The 17,426-nt window shown below is 37.7% G+C and overlaps 1 protein-coding gene across 2 annotated transcripts in view; it reads right to left on the bottom strand.

Annotated features, from left to right (window-relative positions):
• Positions 1–15,187, bottom strand: part of NBEAL1 (neurobeachin like 1) — a 188,150-nt gene extending 172,963 nt beyond the window's left edge. For both annotated transcript variants that reach the window (XM_045868178.3, XM_064586933.1), the window contains exon 1: positions 15,046–15,187. In XM_045868178.3, coding sequence (XP_045724134.1) covers positions 15,046–15,096 — 51 coding nt within the window. In that variant the 5' untranslated portion in view covers positions 15,097–15,187. The remainder of the gene's footprint in view (positions 1–15,045) is intronic.
• Positions 15,188–17,426: the final 2,239 nt, after the last annotated feature.

Genomic DNA, 17,426 nt, shown 5'->3' with positions numbered 1-17,426 from the left:
TATATTGTAAAAAGGACTTATCTCCCTTCCAATTCTCTAATTCTCTTCTGCTGTCTAAACTCCTATCAACCACATTTATTGGTTTTTAAATATCATTATTGGGTTTTCCCCCTATTTCTAGATATTCTATTTCTTTTTTAAAACTGCTAGTTCACTTTTTATATCATATTTCTCTGATTCTAAGTTGTTTTGTTTTTTAAATTTTGGTATCTTTGAAATCAAAATGCATCTTACAAATGCTCTCAGAGAGGCTGCTGTTAAGACCTATCTGTCAATGCCTGTGCAAACCTGGTAACAGCTGTTTCATATTGATATCCTTTCACTAGATTTATGCACAAAGTACTACCACATGTTGAGTTTAATCGCTGTTCAAAATGTTCAAAAAATTATACGATGATTAGGCAATAAAATGAAGTTATTGTGTACACAAAAAAGACATGAAAATAGAGCAGTAGGGTATAATTTGACAGTAATGACACAACTATTTGTTACTGTAGAAATAATCACGATTTTATGTTTTATGGCAAGGCAACAGCTAAGTCCTTTATAAAACTGACAATGGGAGATACCCTCAAAAGAGGAAAACTGAAATACATGCAAAAGAATTACCTACCAATGCCAGTCAGTGCAAATAAAGACAAGAGAACCTATCAAATCGCTTGGAAAAGATGAAAGAAATTCCAAGGCAATGAAAGTCTGGTATGGTTGATTCATACATCATGAATTAAAGTATTAAGCTGCAATTGAAAAAATACTTGGTATCTGAAGTTTCTTCTTCCAGAAGGATTGCATTTGCTTGTACCAAGCACCAGACTAGTCTGCATGACCTGGGGCTTTCTGGACTTTCCCTACAACAAAAGGTAAAATTGATTTGCAAATTTATGAAAGAATCAACTGGTGGTACCATCCTCTCAGGGACTTTTCACCTTTTGGCTCTGCTTAACACAAAGCCATTTTCCCTTGGAGTCCCCAAGTAAAGATGAAAGAGTGAGGTGGGTCTGTTCCCAGTTGATCTTTACCCCACAGGTGTACACCTCTGGGGATCATAAGAGAAAATCTATTAAGACTTCTCACTCTGATTAGTCCCTTAGCTTTGACTTCCTCCTTCCATCCACAAGACCATGAAAACAAAAGCTCAAATTCACCAGAAAAAGTAGCTTCCATTCTCCATCTACCTAAATTCCTGTTTCCACTAAGATTTAGCCTCATAAAGCCTTACCATCATCTTGCCAGCTTCTCAATGATATCAAGATATTTCTTAAATTTTATTCAGAATTAGAATTTTCAGAAAGGTTGGTCCAACAACCTAGCCTAATTTATTACCAAACGGAAAGTCTAAATTAAGGTCACTTTTCCTTTGTACTTTTGGTCAGGATTTCTATGTGCCTGGAACATATTCTGTGGCTCTTAAACTACAATCCATTCTTTAAAACCTTGAACAAAGCTTTCTCTTTAATCAATCCCTGATGACTTCATTCATCTTCCCTAAGGTCTCACATCTAAGCCTACAATCTAAATGGGAAACTGACTCTAGTTGGAAAAGCATGCCCATAGATGAAGTCAGTCAATTAAATAGATAAAAGAGACAAAATTTTGATGAAAAGCCTGTCACATCTTGGAAGGTTTGGAAGTCATTTTAACATAGATGAAAAAGCAATATTCATATAGAGGTCTACATAAAAAATAGGCTTAGAATACACGAATCCCTAGAGAACAGATTTCATATTTTACTTTAGATATTTCTTAAATTACAATAAAAAACTTGCCATTCAGATAACTAAGTTCCAGGTTTGATCAACATAGCATAGAAAATTCACAGTTAAACTTAGCAAGACTTGAAAAAGCCAACATCTGGAATGTTCAAATGTTAGGTAAAACATGACTTGCTCATTAATTTTGTGTTTACCTTGGAGTTTCACACATGATGGACAGGTAAAGAAATGTCTGGCTTAGGTGTTTTTGGGAAATCAGTCAAGTGATCAAACATACCACTGTGGTATGGGATGCTAATAGCAGAAAAGGCTGTACATATGTAGGGACAGGAAATACAAAGGAACTCTCTGTACTTTCTGTTCAATTTTGCTATGAATCTAAAACTGCTCTAAAAAATGAAGTTTATTTTAAAAAATTTTTAAAAAGAAAGAGGAAAATACACAATTCAAGAGATAAAATGATAGTAAATAACATTGGTATACAGCAGGTACCCAATAACTAGTTAATTGGACTACAGTGAATTTTATTTTTAAGATTTATTCAAAAAAAAGATTTTATTTATTTATTTGACAGAGACAGACACAGTGAGAGAGGGAACACAAGCAGGGGGAGCAGGAGAGGGAGAAGCAGGCTTCCCGCCAAGCAGGGAGCCCAAAGCGGGGCTCGATCCCAGGACCCTGGGATCATGACCTGAGCCGAAGGCAGATGCATAACAACTGAGCCACCCAGGCGCCTGAATTTTTTTGAGCCACCCAGGCGCCCGAATTTTTTTTTTTAAGATTTTATTTATTTACTTGCCAGATAGAGAACCCAAGCAGGGGGAGTGGGAGAGGGAGAAGCAGACTCCCCGCTGAGCAAGGAGCCCAATGAGGGGGCTCAATCCCAGGACCCTGGGATCATGACCTGACCGAGGGCAGACGCTTAACGGACTGAGCCACCCAGGCGTCCCTGAATTCTTTTATAAGATTTTAAAGTGTTTTTTTTTTTTAGTAATCTCTACACCCAACACAGAGCTCAAACTCAAGACCCTGAGATCTAGAGTTGCATGCTGTTCCGAATGAGCCAGTCAGGCACTCCTGCCTACAGTGAATTCTTTTAAGAAAAGCCTACCATTGTGCATGTATTAACTAAATATAACATTGATACTTTTTAAATGGAGCTTAAAAGCTTCAAGTTGAAGTTTCATGTCAGGTTGAAGTTTTTCAAATTTAATATCTTAATGATTTGTAGTAGTAAATGTAATTAATTTATAGACTTTTCAATCACATCGATAGAGTACATTAACTGAAAATCACTGAAAAATGAAATTTTTACTTTCAGCATGTCTATATTTCTATAAATTTTATCTTAAATTTTAAAAATTTCAATCCTGGGGCACCTGGGTGGCTCAGTCATTAAGCGTCTGCCTTGGGCTCAGGTCATGATCCCAGAGTCCTGGGATCGAGCCCCACATCGGGCTCCTTGCTCAGCTGGAAGCCTGCTTCTCCCTCTCCCACTCCCCCTGCTTGTATTCCCTCTCTCGCTGTCTCTCTCTCTGTCAAAAAATAAATAAAAATCTTTCAATAAAAATAATTAATTAAAAATAAAAATAAATAAAAAAATAAAAATTTCAATCCTAACATAAAACACTACTTTTCTAAGAATATAAATCTAAATTAGAAAATTTATATTTTATCCCTAAAATGAAATTCACTCACTAGAAAAATGAAATTTTATATTTAAAGCTATTTAAATTTTGTATTTTAACAAAAATCCTAAGTCAAAATTATTCAATAAAAAGGATAAATTCACCTCACAATGATATCATGAATTAAAATAGTACCATTCTTCCCTACTATGCAAATGTTTAATGTCACAAAAAATAATTTAACAGTTAAATATATCAAACAAAACTACATTTTTTTAGAGGCAAATTGTTGTGAGAGAAGTATGGATCAATTAATGCTTTGGTTCAATGTGAGTAGACAACCCTATAAGCCTGAATTTAAGTCACAAGACATAAATTAAAAGAAAATGTTGAAACGCCCAAAGAACAAATAATCCAATCAAAAAATGGGCAGAAGACATGAACAGACATTTCCGCAAAGAAGACATCCAAATGGCCAACAGTCACATGAAAAATTGCTCAACATCACTCGGCATCAGGGAAATACAAATCAAAACCACAATGAGATACCTCCTCACACCGGTCGAACGGCTAAAATTAACAAATCAGGAAATGACAGATGTCGGCAAGGATGCGGAGAAAGGAGAACACTCCTACACTATTGGTGGGAATGCAAACTGGTGCAGCCACTCTGGAAAACAGTATGGAGGTTCCTCAGAAAGTTGAAAATAGAGCTACCCTACGTCCCAGCTATTGCACTACTAGGTATTTACCCTAAAGATACAGTGATCCAAAGGGGCACCAACACCCCAATGTTTATAGCAGCAATGTCCACAATAGCCAAACTATGGAAAGAGCCCATATGTCCGCTGACAGATGAATGGATAAAGATGTGGGGTGTGTGTGTGTGTATATATATATATAAATAAATATATATACACACCCCCACACACACAATGGAATATTAGCAGTCATCAAAAAAAAAAAAAAAAGAAATCTTGCCATTTGCAATGTGGATGGAACTAGAGGGTATTATGCTAAGCAAAATAAGTCAAATCAGAGAAAGACAATTATATGATTTCACTGATATGCAGAATTTAAGAAACAAAACAGAGGATCATAGGGGAAGGGAAGAAAAAATGAAACAAAATGAAACCAGAGAGGGAGACAAACCATAAAAGACTCTTAATCTTAGGAAACAAACTGAGAGCTGCTGGAGGGGAGGGGGGTGGGGGGATGGAGTGGCTGCGTGATGGACATTGGGGAGGGTATGTGTTGTGGTGAGCACTGGGTGTTGTGTAAGACTGATGAATCACAGACCTGTACCCCTGAAACAAATACTACATTATATGTTAATTTAAAAAAATTTTTTTAAATCAAAAAATAAAAAGAAAGAAAAAAGAAAATGTTGGTATGACTTAGGTATAGGTAAGAACAAGTTACTTTCAGTATTTTAAAAGACAGTATAGTCCAGGGGTGCCTGGGTAGCTCAACCAGTTAAGTGTCTGTCTCTTGATTTAAGCTCAGGTCATGATCTCAGGATTATGAGACTGAGCCACACGTTGGGCTTGGTGCTGGGTGTGGAGCCTGCTTAAGATTCTCTCTCTCTCTCTCTCCCTCACCTTCTGCCCCTCTCTCCCACCCCCCAACTGCTGTCGCTGGCCCATGCACACACACTCAATTAAAAAAAAAAAGGTTTAAAAAAACAGTATAGTACATATAAATATATTTAAGAGCAGAGCTCCTTGTTTCCCTTATTGAAAAAGAAATGGCACATTATAAGGTGATTTCCATTCTTTTCAGTAAAAGCTGAGGAAAAGATGAGGAAATCAGTGCTTCTAACTCTTGCTTGAATTCTGACATCATCAAAGGAGTTGATTTATAGTTATGGCAGATTCCAGTCATTTCAGATAGTTACCCACATCTCAATAGATTTTGAAATACCAGAATAAAATTTTCAGAAAAAATAAATTCCATTTTCACAAAATAAATCAAATTTTTTGTCAAAACCTCTGAGAATAAACCGAAAAAGCAAGTTAGGTGGCCAAACACTTAAATTCATATACTATAAGGCACTAAACTTTGATCTATAAGCATTATATTTTACATATTTTAAAATGAAGGACTACTGAGAAGTAAGTGCAGCACCTGATTCCAAATGTACCTACTTACAATTCATAATGATTCTAATAAAGGAGAATATTTAAAATGGCAACCACTAAGTACTAATGATTAAAGTAAGTTATGATTTTTTCATTACTTTTTCAACTTTAATATTTTTCTGGAACTTAGGAATAGTCTAATTATCCACATCTTAACAAGTACACACATAAAACTATTCTAAGTAGTGTTATAATATATTGTAAAAGTAGCAAACCTGCATTAGAAATATCAACAGTATACCTAAGAAAAAATTAAGAAAGTAAAACATCTATCATTTACCTACCATAAATCTGATCTGAGTTAAAGGGATTATACATATACATGTCTCAGTCCCAAAGTCTGAAGCTAACCTAATAGAAAACCTCAGCCTTTTTCCCCCCTAAAGTGAAGAGGAAGACAAGTATGTCTTTTTTAAAAGATTTTGTTTATTTGGCAGACAGAGATAAAGCACAAGTAGGCAGAGCCGCAGGCAGACGGAGAGGGAGAAGCAGGCTCCCTGCTGAATAGGGAGCCTGATGTGGGGCTCAATCCCAGGACCCTGGGATCATGACCTGAGCTGAAGGCAGACGCTTAACCGACTGAGCCACCAAGGTGTCCCAACAAGTATGTCTTTTATTTCAAATACTACAGAACATCATGTTGGAGTTACTAGACAATATAGTTAAGGGGAAAGATTTATACGATCTGAAGAGAAACCAGAGTATAGACAATATAGTTAAGACAAGAGAAAATAAGTGAAGGCAGAAGAATTAGAAAATGGACTTCCCATTTTCTATAGGGGCCTTTCTATATGCAGGAAGCCAGATGAGTTTTCAGTCATAAGAAAGTATAGTCTCCAATGCCCTCCTCAGACATACCAAAAGGACAATGAGAGAAAAAGAACCTCTAAGAATATGGAGACAAGTGCAATAAAGAACAGTGGCCCATGCAGCTACTCCCAAGAACAGAACCAAGGAACATTCCTTCTCTGAAAGTAGAGGGACCAGGCGACATTTGCCCAGTTTTCAGAATTGCTATGGACCAAAGCCTCCGATATGCCTCTCATTCTTTCTTTTTCAAGAGTCTTTACTGTGGCATTACTATCTCAGTTTCATCACAATGTTGGGTTTGTAAGGGCCAGATATCAACACTGTCGTCCGAGGTCACGGGTCTCAGCAATAAAAACCACAACTGGACCTGATATGTATTACAAGATCTTGGGTTTCAACTGATACCAGGATTGGATGAGACTTCTGGAGTTCTTAAAATGGACATGAAGTAGATTTTGTATATGGGAGAGATACAAATAATTGTAACCAAGAAATCAGACTGTGGCAGACTGGATTGTTGGTCCCAAATTTCACCCCCTTGTAGTAAATCTGCCAAGTAATTTTGCAATAAGGAAAGGAAGCTATAGAAAAGGTAAGGTAGCAGCAGTATGTCAGATACTGACCAAGGCTTGTGTTTCTAAAACATGTCCAAGAACCCTGGGAGTTATTAGAAATATTTCTGGGTCCGTAAGTTTCATATAAAAATTTGTAAAGTTTGTACTCACATTTCTATGAATTTTCAAATTAATTTAAGTCTATTAAAGCTGACTACCTTGTTACCCAGTACTCAATTTCACTGGTCACATTTGCACTGCTACCAATAATCATCAATGACTATTCAATTTGTAGAGCTGTATTTTTCAAATTACAGATGGATTCTTGGCAATCCAAAAATTTTCAGATATTCTAGAGTAGTGCCACGCAAAGTGGGGTACAGGGGGAGCAGAGGGAGAGGAAGAGAAGCAGACTTCCCGCTGAGCACAGAGCCCCATGTGGGGTTTAATCTCTCAACACTGAGATCACCACCTGAGCCTAAACCAAGAGTCCGACTGCACTACCCAGGCACCCCACCAATAATCTCTCATCAATTCCAATATATGCTCCATAATGCTTTTCTTTATTGCCATACTGAATTTGACAGTACTGACTACTCCCTTTATAAAAGTCCTCTACTTGAGGCAACTGCTCACTCCTGGTTGTCCTCCCATTCAAACTCCTACAAACTCTTCTATACTCTTCTTAAATGATAATGTTCTCCAGCACTCCCTATGACCTTATTCTCTTCTTACTTTTATATAACTCTTCAGTAATTGCCAATAAAAAACCTGAGAATTATTTTAGACTGTTATTTTTCACTCATGCTCCTATCTACACATTTAAGGGCTATCAATTCTACTTTCTACCAGGGAAGTTCAAATTTTGATATTCAAAAGAAAAGAATAAGAAATATTCATGTATCTTGGGGCGCCTGGGTGGCTCAGTCGTTAAGCATTTGCCTTCAGCTCAGGTCATGGTCCCAGGGTCCTGGGATCTGGCCCTGCATTGGGCTCCTGCTCTGCGGGAAGCCTGCTTCTCCCTCTCCCACTCCCCCTGCTTGTGTTCCCTCTCTCGCTGTGTCTCTGTCAAATAAACAAAATCTTAAAAAAAAAAAAAAATATTCATGTACCTTAACAACTTTTTAGAGTGGTGCGTAAGCTCAAGTCAAACCACAAAGGTAATATATTCCTTTCCATGTCTATTGATATAAAATATTCATTTCTTGCTCTCACATCTAACTTCCTAAAGTAAACAGGTAATCACTACTACTGAGCTGCTAGCAATTTTTTTTGTTTTGCTTCAAGTCAAATGTTACTTTCCTTATATACAAAGTCATTATTAAATCACAGAAAATTAAGAGCCATTTTACACTTTGCACATACTAGGTTAAATTATAAGGGCTGATGTATACTGAGGCATCTTACCAAAAAAGCTTCACTTCTGATTATAATTAAATTATAATTTTCTCATTGGAAGAGTTTATGTTCATTCCATTTTTTCTAAATCTATATATAAAAAGAGGTACTTGCCTTTTTATCTGAATAAAAACTCTAAATTCTATTTTCTTTATGAAGCAAAACTTACTCTGAAAAGGAAGTTTACTCTGAGCTCACTGCAAAACTATCTATTTCAGTCATATTCCAGATTTAGCAGGACAAAGGGCAACAGCAGGAAATGGAACATCACCAAGGTCCAAAACTAACTTGGTTTAGAGTAACAAAAAAAAAAAAAAAAAAAAAAATTCATATTATTAGGATAATTAAGCACTATGCTTGAAAGAAAAATAAAAACAGATTAAAAATTAAGACACTGATGAGCAGTGCTTCATCATTAGACAAAAAGATAATACTGTTCTCTGCTATATTAAATAAAGGCAAAATGGAAGTATTGATACACACTCTCGAGCTCATACATGTATTTTAAAACTACTAATAGATAACATTTTATATTTCTTACCCTTACAGTGCATTTCAATATAATCAATTCATCTTTTCTCAACAACTTTGAGATGCAAAAACAGTTATTTTTTCCCATTTCACAGATGAGAAAACTGTTAACATGAAGAAATTATGTAACCTCTTTTCAGGTCCTTCCTTAAGCTCAGAAGCAAAACTGGGACTAAATCTTGGCTCTAATTCTATAGCTTCACAAAACTTTTTAGTGTAAAATGAGTATCAAAAAAAAAAAAAGAAAAGCAAATGATAAAAATGAACCATAAATTTCAACCCACATTGCCACATTTCAAATGTCATGATGCTTTTGAGTCGCCTTGTGTCTTCTCAGTGAGTTCATGCATTTGATACTTTCCACTACACAGAACAAAAATAACTTAATCTTATCTAAGAATTTGAGAGGCTCAGTTTCTCTTCTGCATATTCTGGTAATCAACTATAGCACTCCCAAAAGGCTGAATGTGGAACACAAATATATCCTAATGCCTATCAGGGGAGTTGAGAGACTTTATGATACATATTATGTCTTGCTATTTGCAATATATGAATTCCAAAAAGTTGTATGATAATGTAGAGACGAAAACTGTTCTCAGCACTGTCTCTCTTACCATAAGCACATTATGTAAAAAAATGTCAAAAGATACAGGGAATAACATGGTACCTATGACAGATAATATGAACTAAAATCTTCAGATATTAAAAAGTAAATCAATTTGCCTTTAATACTTAAGAAAAATATGCTCAGACAAGAAGTAGTTAACTATTAAACTAAAATCCAGATACATGATTAAACCTGTTCAAATTAATGTTTAACTTAGAAGAGCTATATGAAATGTACTGTTAATGAAATCCTTGACCCTGGGTGGGTATAACCATTTGGAGGTAAGTTCAGACTACATAACCTAGTGAAATTATCTGTGGAAAGCAGGAATGCTGGGTCTTCAGAAATCATCTGGTCTCTATTATGTAATAATAACTACATGACGTTAACAAATAACCTACTAAGAAGATGCATATTTCTAAAATGCAATTAAATCCTATTCCTAGAAGGAGAAAATGAAAAATTAGACCTGAAAAGTTTGGTTAGAAAAACAAACTGCCAAGTTTTTTACCCAAATTTTCAAATATAAAGTTTAATATGTGGGAAGCCATCTGCTAAATACTGAAACCAGTAATTTATTTTAATTGTACTTGATTTAATCACTAGCATTTAGGCTTACAACCAAACCCAGACTAATAGAAAACGTATTTATATATTCTCTTTTCTTTTGCCTACCTAAACAGTATGACCCAATGATTATTTCTGATATTACCCTATTTAAACACCTACTAAACTTTTTAATTCTCAATGGTAACTTTTAAAATATCACATTACATGGAAACCCTATGGTAATACCTTAATATTGATCTGTGGCTAATACACTGTGGAATACCTATGCTGGTTAGCACTGTGGCAAATATGGAGGATGTCCTAACCTTACCACTCTGAAGCAGACTTTGAAAAATCTTCGAAGTCGGGCGCCTGGGTGGCTCAGATGGTTGAGCGTCTGCCTTCGGCTCAGGTCATGATCCCAGGGTCCTGGGATCGAGTCCCGCATCGGGCTCTCTGCTCCTTGAGAGCCTGCTTCTCCCTCTGCCTCTCTCTCTGTCTGTCTCTCATGAATAAATAAATAAAAATCTTAAAAGAAAAAAAAAAGAAAAAGAAAAATCTTCGAAGTCATCTTCTTTAGTGAGGTATGCATATAATTTTTGGTATTTATAGCACACCAACTAGGGCAGCAAAATGGTAGACAATATTTAAATTTTAATCATTAAAGATCAACTTGAGGGGTGCTTGGGTCGGTTAAGCATCTGCCTTTGGCTCAGGTCAGGATCCTGGGATCAAGCCCCGCATCACGCTCCCTGTTCAGCTGGGAGTCTGCTTCTCCCTCTCCCTTTGCCTGCTGCTCCCCCTGCTTCTGCTCTCCCCCTCTGTCAAATAAATAAATAAAATCTTAAAAAAAAGAAAAAAGTCTTAAAAAAAAAAAGATGAACTTGATACTTAAGAAAAATAACTGGTCACCTTGGGAGGATGCTAGTAAATCAAGTCATTATTCTGAAAACAAAGAGAAATAATCAAATATTTATTCTGCCTGCCTTCCCTTTAAGGAACTGTCAAACAGCTAATAAGGGAACACTTGTCTATATATGTTCTGCTAATAAAGAAATGATAGAATTGGAATATCACAGTTTTGCAAACTCCTAATGAAATAATTAATACATTTAGGTAAAACTCACTGATGGTGGAGACACTTATAAATTATTCTAGACTTTCCCTGCCAAATAGAACATGAATCAGCCAAGTCTCTAGATCTGCCAGTTTGCAGACACCAGGAGAGAAAAATAATTAATTAAAATCAAGGAATTAAGCCAGCAAAACCCAGACTGAGGAAAACTCTAATGTCAAAACCTGGTTTCTTGGGCACCTGGGTGGCTCAGTCGATTGGGCGTCTGCCTTTGTCTCGGGTTGTGATCCCAGGATCCTGGGATCGAGTCTTGCATCGGGCTCCCTGCTCAGCGGAGAGCCTGCTTCTCCCTCTCCCTCTACTGTTCCCCCTGCTTGTGCTCTCTCTCCCTCCCTCTGTCAAATAAATAAATAAAATCTTAAAAAAAAAAACAAAAAAAAACCTGGTTTCTTCAACAAATAAATAGAAGGAATAAATAGTATGGTGAAGGACAGCCTATAGATTAAAAGATTTAACACACATTTTCAACAAAATATGATGTGTATACTTTGTTTAAATATTGAGTCAAACAGCAGGAAAATAAGAACCTTTATGATACTATCAGAGAAGTTTGAATACTGACCAGATATTTGATGATTCCAAGAATTATCATATTGTGATGATGTTTTTAAGAAGAGTTCTTATTTTACAGACATACTTTTAAATACTTACAGATAAGATTATGTTGTCTAGGATTTGCTTTAAAATAATGCAGGCATAGTGGAGGGTTATAGATGAAAACATTACCAAACATGAACTGGATTGAAGCAGGATGACAGATACAAAAGGGTTCACTGTATTATCTTCTCTATTTATGCCCACTTGAAATTTTCCGTAAGGAAAAGCTTAAAAAAGAAGATGAACTTAAAAGGTCTATATGACAATCCATAAGCATAAGGACAAAACAAATGCACGTCCCTCAGAGGTCAAAACAAATGAAAATCTTAGTGGTGAGTTAGACAAGCATTCTCCCTATACACACAGATACACGTGTACCACACACAGTCTTATATGAAATAGAATACGTGAGACCCAAAGAGGTAAGTCCTGCTCAAGGTGACAAAATAAAACAGGAGCAGAGCCAAAACTAAATTTAACAATTACAAGCCCACAAAGAAATCCAAGTTGGAGCTAAGTGATAAGATCTGTGCAATCCTGAAGTAGTCTGATAACCCATCAAAGGTGTAAAAAAAAGTCTTAAAAGTTAGGTGAAAAAAAGAGGCAGGTGTTTTGAAAGGCAATATGCTAGAATAAGAGCAATAAGCCTAGAGGGTATAGAGGACAACTGGGCATTTGGTAATCATCCTCACCAGGGAGCAGAAGTGTTAAATCTATGATATATATTTGGAAACTACTTGAATTCCAAGTGTTTGTAAAAAAGAAAGTCGTTGTCTAGTTTACAAGCTTACACATGAAATGATGAAACATAAAATCATTATTTTAATAACAATTTTTGAAAATAGTTGAAAAAAATTTTAAATCTTATTAAGTGCCCAACTGATTTAAATCTTAAACATAAAAACGGGATTTATTAAAAAAAAAAAAAAAAAAAGGGCGGGGGGATTTATCTTCCTGTCCAAAAACAGGCTTTACAATTTGACCATGAAGGGTCTTCATTATCTACTTAGACATCTTATAAAGAAGTAAAGATTCATATTTATACTAAAAGTCATCAAGAATAAAACTCTGGGTATGCCAACAAACTATACTATCTTTTCTTTTCTTTTTTTTTTTTTAAGATTTTATTTTTGGGGCGCCTGGGTGGCTCAGTTGTTAAGCATCTGCCTTCGGCTCAGGTCATGATCCCAGGGTCCTGGGATCGAGCCCCACATCGGGCTCCCTGCTCTGTGGGGAGCCTGCTTCTCCCTCTCCCACTCCCCCTGCTTGTGTTCCCTCTCTCGCTGTGTCTCTGTCAAATAAATAAATAAAATCTTTAAAAAGAAAAAAAAGATTTTTTTTTTTTAAAGATTTTATTTATTTATTTGAGAGAGAGAATGAGATAGAGAGAGAGAGCATGAGAGGGGGGAGGGTCAGAGGGAGAAGCAGACTCCCCACTGAGCAGGGAGCCCGATGCGGGACTCGATCCCGGGACTCCAGGATCCTGACCTGAGCCGAAGGCAGTTGCTTAACCAACTGAGCCACCCAGGCGCCCCAAAAAAGATTTTATTTTTAAGTAATCTCTACACCCTACGTGGGGCTCAAACTCACAAACCCCGAGATCACGAGTCGCATGCTCTACCAACCGAGCCAGCCAGGTACCCCTATACTATCTTTTCAATAAGCACAATGACAAATAAAACAAGAACTCCACCTATAAGCAACATAACTAATTAATAACACAATGTAACCCTTATCTTTTATCATCCCGAAAATGTAAAACCTAGTAAGTTAAATGTATTTTTAAATAAATCATTTTTAAACCACCAGACATTCATACTAAAATGCATTTTAATTTTTGGCTGACATGTGTTAGTGACTATTTTCAAAAGTGGTGAATTAGGGGCGTCTGCCTTCGGCTCAGGTCATGAACCCAGGATCCTGGGATCGAGCCCCACATCGGGCTCCCTGCTCTGTGGGAAGCCTGCTCTCCCCTCCCTCTGCTTGTGTTCCCTCTCTCGCTGTGTCTCTCTCTGTCAAATAAATAAAATCTAAAAAAAAAGTGGTGAATTAGATTCCTTTTTTTATTAGAAGAGTGGTCTATTTTTAAAAACACATTTCTGGCATTAAATTACACAAGACTAAAAAGCTGTTTTAAAAATCCATATCAAACATTTCAAAGTAGATGTCCTTCAGTAACTCTAAGAAATACCAAACCAGGAAGTCAAAGAAAATTCCCGTGTGACCTCTAAAATTTAGTATTAGAGATAACTGAGATGGTTTGTTAAAGAATAACTTGTTCTTTAAAAAGCTGAATAAAAAAGAAACCCAAAGGGATAATGCAGAAACAGAAGCTGAGACTTGAGAACTTCACCACAGACTTAAAAGTAACTCAAGTAGTAAATTAGAGATGTTTCTCTGACCCTCTCCAATATCTTCATAGTAGTAATGTAGCTCCTCTCTTGAAAAACATGTTTTTAAGTAGTATCCTTCTCCTCCAATAACCTAAAATCAAAGCTAACATGTAAAAACTCACATAAAGACAAACAAAAAATTATTTTTGAATGCGAAAATAAAAAATATTAAGGAGTCATAATGGATAAAAGTGTGGACTTGACTCAGGTGGTTCTGCTTCTCAATAGCCCCTTTAACTTCTGCATCAATTTTCTTATCAGCAAAAGGGGATAATTACAATACCCATCTCACAGGATTGTTGTGAGGGTCAAATGAGACAATACTCATAAGGTGCTATCATCACAGTAAGCTTACAGAAACCACCTCAAATCAGTAACATGTTTACATAACAATAACCTTTTTAAAGCTAATTAAAAAGGTTAATTATAGTAAAAATGCTGAAGGCTCATAAAAATATCTCTATCCCACCCCCAATTTGTGGGAGAAAAAGAAAAGCACATAAACAGGGGCGCCTGGGTGGCTCAGTCGTTAAGCGTCTGCCTTCGGCTCAGGTCATGATCCCGGGTCCTGGGATCAAGCCCCACATCGGGCTCCCTGCTCCGCGGGGAAGCCTGCTTCTCCCCTCCTTCTCCCCCTGCTTGTGTTCCCTCTCTTGCTGTATCTCTCTCTGTCAAATGAATAAATAAAATCTTTAAAAAAAAAAAAAAAATCACATAAATATTTTATTTTTCTCCTAAGGTCATAATGTTACTTACATAATTTGGGGATCACTTAAGAAAAATATCAAAACCATACCTACAGGTTTTAAAAATGTGTCAATATTGTGTATGTGTTCAAACCTGGAAAAGTGGAAAACAGAAAATTCCATGCTTTTAAATTTTGGGTCATTACTATGAATAAAAATATGCTACTATCCATTAAATAAGGCCAGTCACAAAATTTTATAACAAAGTATTTTAAAACTTAGAAATAAAAAGGAAAGCAATTACCTTTGTACAATAAAGCATCCAAAGTTCAAAGAGCCTCTCTCTGGATGCCATTCTGGCTTTCACTCTGGCACTTTAATTTTTCCTCAAAAAAAAAAAAAAAAATTATGTTCAAGACCACAGCATGTTCATTTTATTTTCCAAGTTTTTCAGCCGTTACAGTAAAGCTCAAAGCAGTGGGAAGAACAAAAAGAAGTGGAACAAATGGACTCTCTTCTGGTCGGTAAAATTCAGTTCAAGCAGTTACTCCAACTTATCTTCATCAGTGGTAGTTGGGCGATTAAATAATCTGAGAAAGAGAAAAATACGTAAAGGTTTGCTAGAAACAGAGACCATATTAAAAACTAGATTCACCAGAACTATAGATTTATCCACTTCACTTCCCGCAAACAATCAGCTAAGCTTTTATGGTGATCGAGTTCACAGAAACTAGTGCTTCAGGAAAACATCACAGCTAACACAGTATTTCACACTGATATAAAGTTAGAATTCTCTAGGGCAGACCCTGAAAGGTGAGTACTCATAACCAAAAATGTGCCCCGTTGCCACTCGTATTTTCTATATAAAGAAAGCAACACTCACTAGTGCTGTATTTCAAAGACAAAGACTCCCTTAGAATTTTCTAGCCTGCTTCTTAAAACTTGTTGGGAATGTTTGTCGTTGAGTTACAGGGCAGGGCGTGGGGAGGAGGGAGACGAATTCCTGGTTTGTTTATTTTAATACTCAAGAGAGTGAAAGCAGACCAGCCCACCTGGCCTCTCTACCTCTCCGACCGGGAAGAAGGAAGGAGCACGCACGAACCGGCACGGAAAACACCCAGAGAAAGCCTCCATGTGTTTTCAGGGATCTTTAAATTTCCTCCTCGCATCCCAGACAACCAAAACAGAGGCAAACCTAAGGTGTGCCAAGCAGCCAAGAGAGGCTTTGGAAATAGAACGACGCGAGCTCGGCATCCACCGACCCGCTATCCACGCCCGGCCGACAGCACTGGGACACACCCGGGTCAACCTCGCCCCCTCACAGCCGCCCCAGAAGCTACTGCGCGTTCCCCACCACGCACCCTGGGCCCTCCCACATCTGCCACGCGGCCCCTTCTTCCCTACGACCCGCTCCCTCCACCGCGCTCACGTTGGGGGCTGCGCCAAGGCCGCTAGGCCGACATCTAACTTACTTCCCTCGCCCCCTTCCCCAGCCGAAGTCCCGTGTCACCTCGCAGCAGGACAGGCGGGCGGGAGAAGGAGGCGGGGCGGCGACGGCGCGAGGTGGGGAGTGAGGGCCTGGAAGAGCCAAGGGCGGGGCTGTCCTCTCGGCTAATCACTACGGCCTCTAAGGATTTATCGGGCCCCGGGGCAGGAGCTGTTCATTGGTCGCACAGGCTGGAAGGGGGCGGGGTGACTTGAAGACACGCCCCAGCATTCCTGCGCAGTCGCAGTCGGCCGTGCTCCCGAAGATTCGGGGACCGGCGCCAGCTGGGGCGTTCCAGTCAGTCTTACCCAGGCTGGACGTGTAGGATGATCGACGTGCTGACGTTCTTGCCCCGCCACTACTGGGGATGGTCGCATTTGGTTGATGGCGTCATTTCCGGGATTCATCTGAGGGCGGAGAATCCTGGAGGGCTAACTAAAGGGGATTTTTGTCTTCATTTTTTGTAAAAAGGGGATTGGTCTTGGGAGCGTATACTATTGTGGAAACAAAACAAAAACAGAAGTCCTTTTCCCCAATCGCGTTTCTGCCTTCTACTTTCGCAGTTGCGAAATGTCCAATCCAAAGGGATTATTTTGACAATACTAAAAGCTTCAAAGGATTTTTGCTTTTTCAGGAAAACAAAAAGCAAAGGCTGCATTTACTAGATATAGACAACTTCTAGGGCATATTTGTCTAAAGGGGATGTGAAGACACATAGATTAATCACCTCTGGTACACTTGAACATTTTAAAAACTGTATTATGAAAAATGTCAGCCATATACAAAAGTAAACTAGTATAATGAAACTCCACATACCATCACCCATCTTCAAAGATTACCAACTAATGTCCTATCTTGTTTCATCTATACCAAAACTTGGCAAACTGTGAACAGCCAGAGTATTTTAGGTTTTGCAGACTCTCTTGCTTGGTATGTATTTAAATTTTAATATAAGAATATTTAGTGACAGGGCGCCTGGGTGGCTCAGTTGGTTAAGCGACTGCCTTCGGCTCAGGTCATGATCCTGGAGTCCCGGGATCGAGTCCCGCATCGGGCTCCCTGCTCAGCAGGGAGTCTGCTTCTCCCTCTGACCCTCCTCCCTCTCATGTTCTCTGTCTCTCATTCTCTCTCTCACAAATAAATAAAATCTTAAAAAAAAAAAAAATATTTAGTGACGTTTGAAAATTAGGTGAAATTCA

Source organism: Mirounga angustirostris, unplaced genomic scaffold (genome assembly GCF_029215605.1).
Source record: "Mirounga angustirostris isolate CCGP_5_RB_7025 unplaced genomic scaffold, mMirAng1.0.hap1 SCAF_3, whole genome shotgun sequence".
In the NCBI taxonomy this organism is placed as follows: Eukaryota; Metazoa; Chordata; class Mammalia; order Carnivora; family Phocidae; genus Mirounga; species Mirounga angustirostris.
This window is presented reverse-complemented; position numbering and strand designations above follow the sequence as displayed.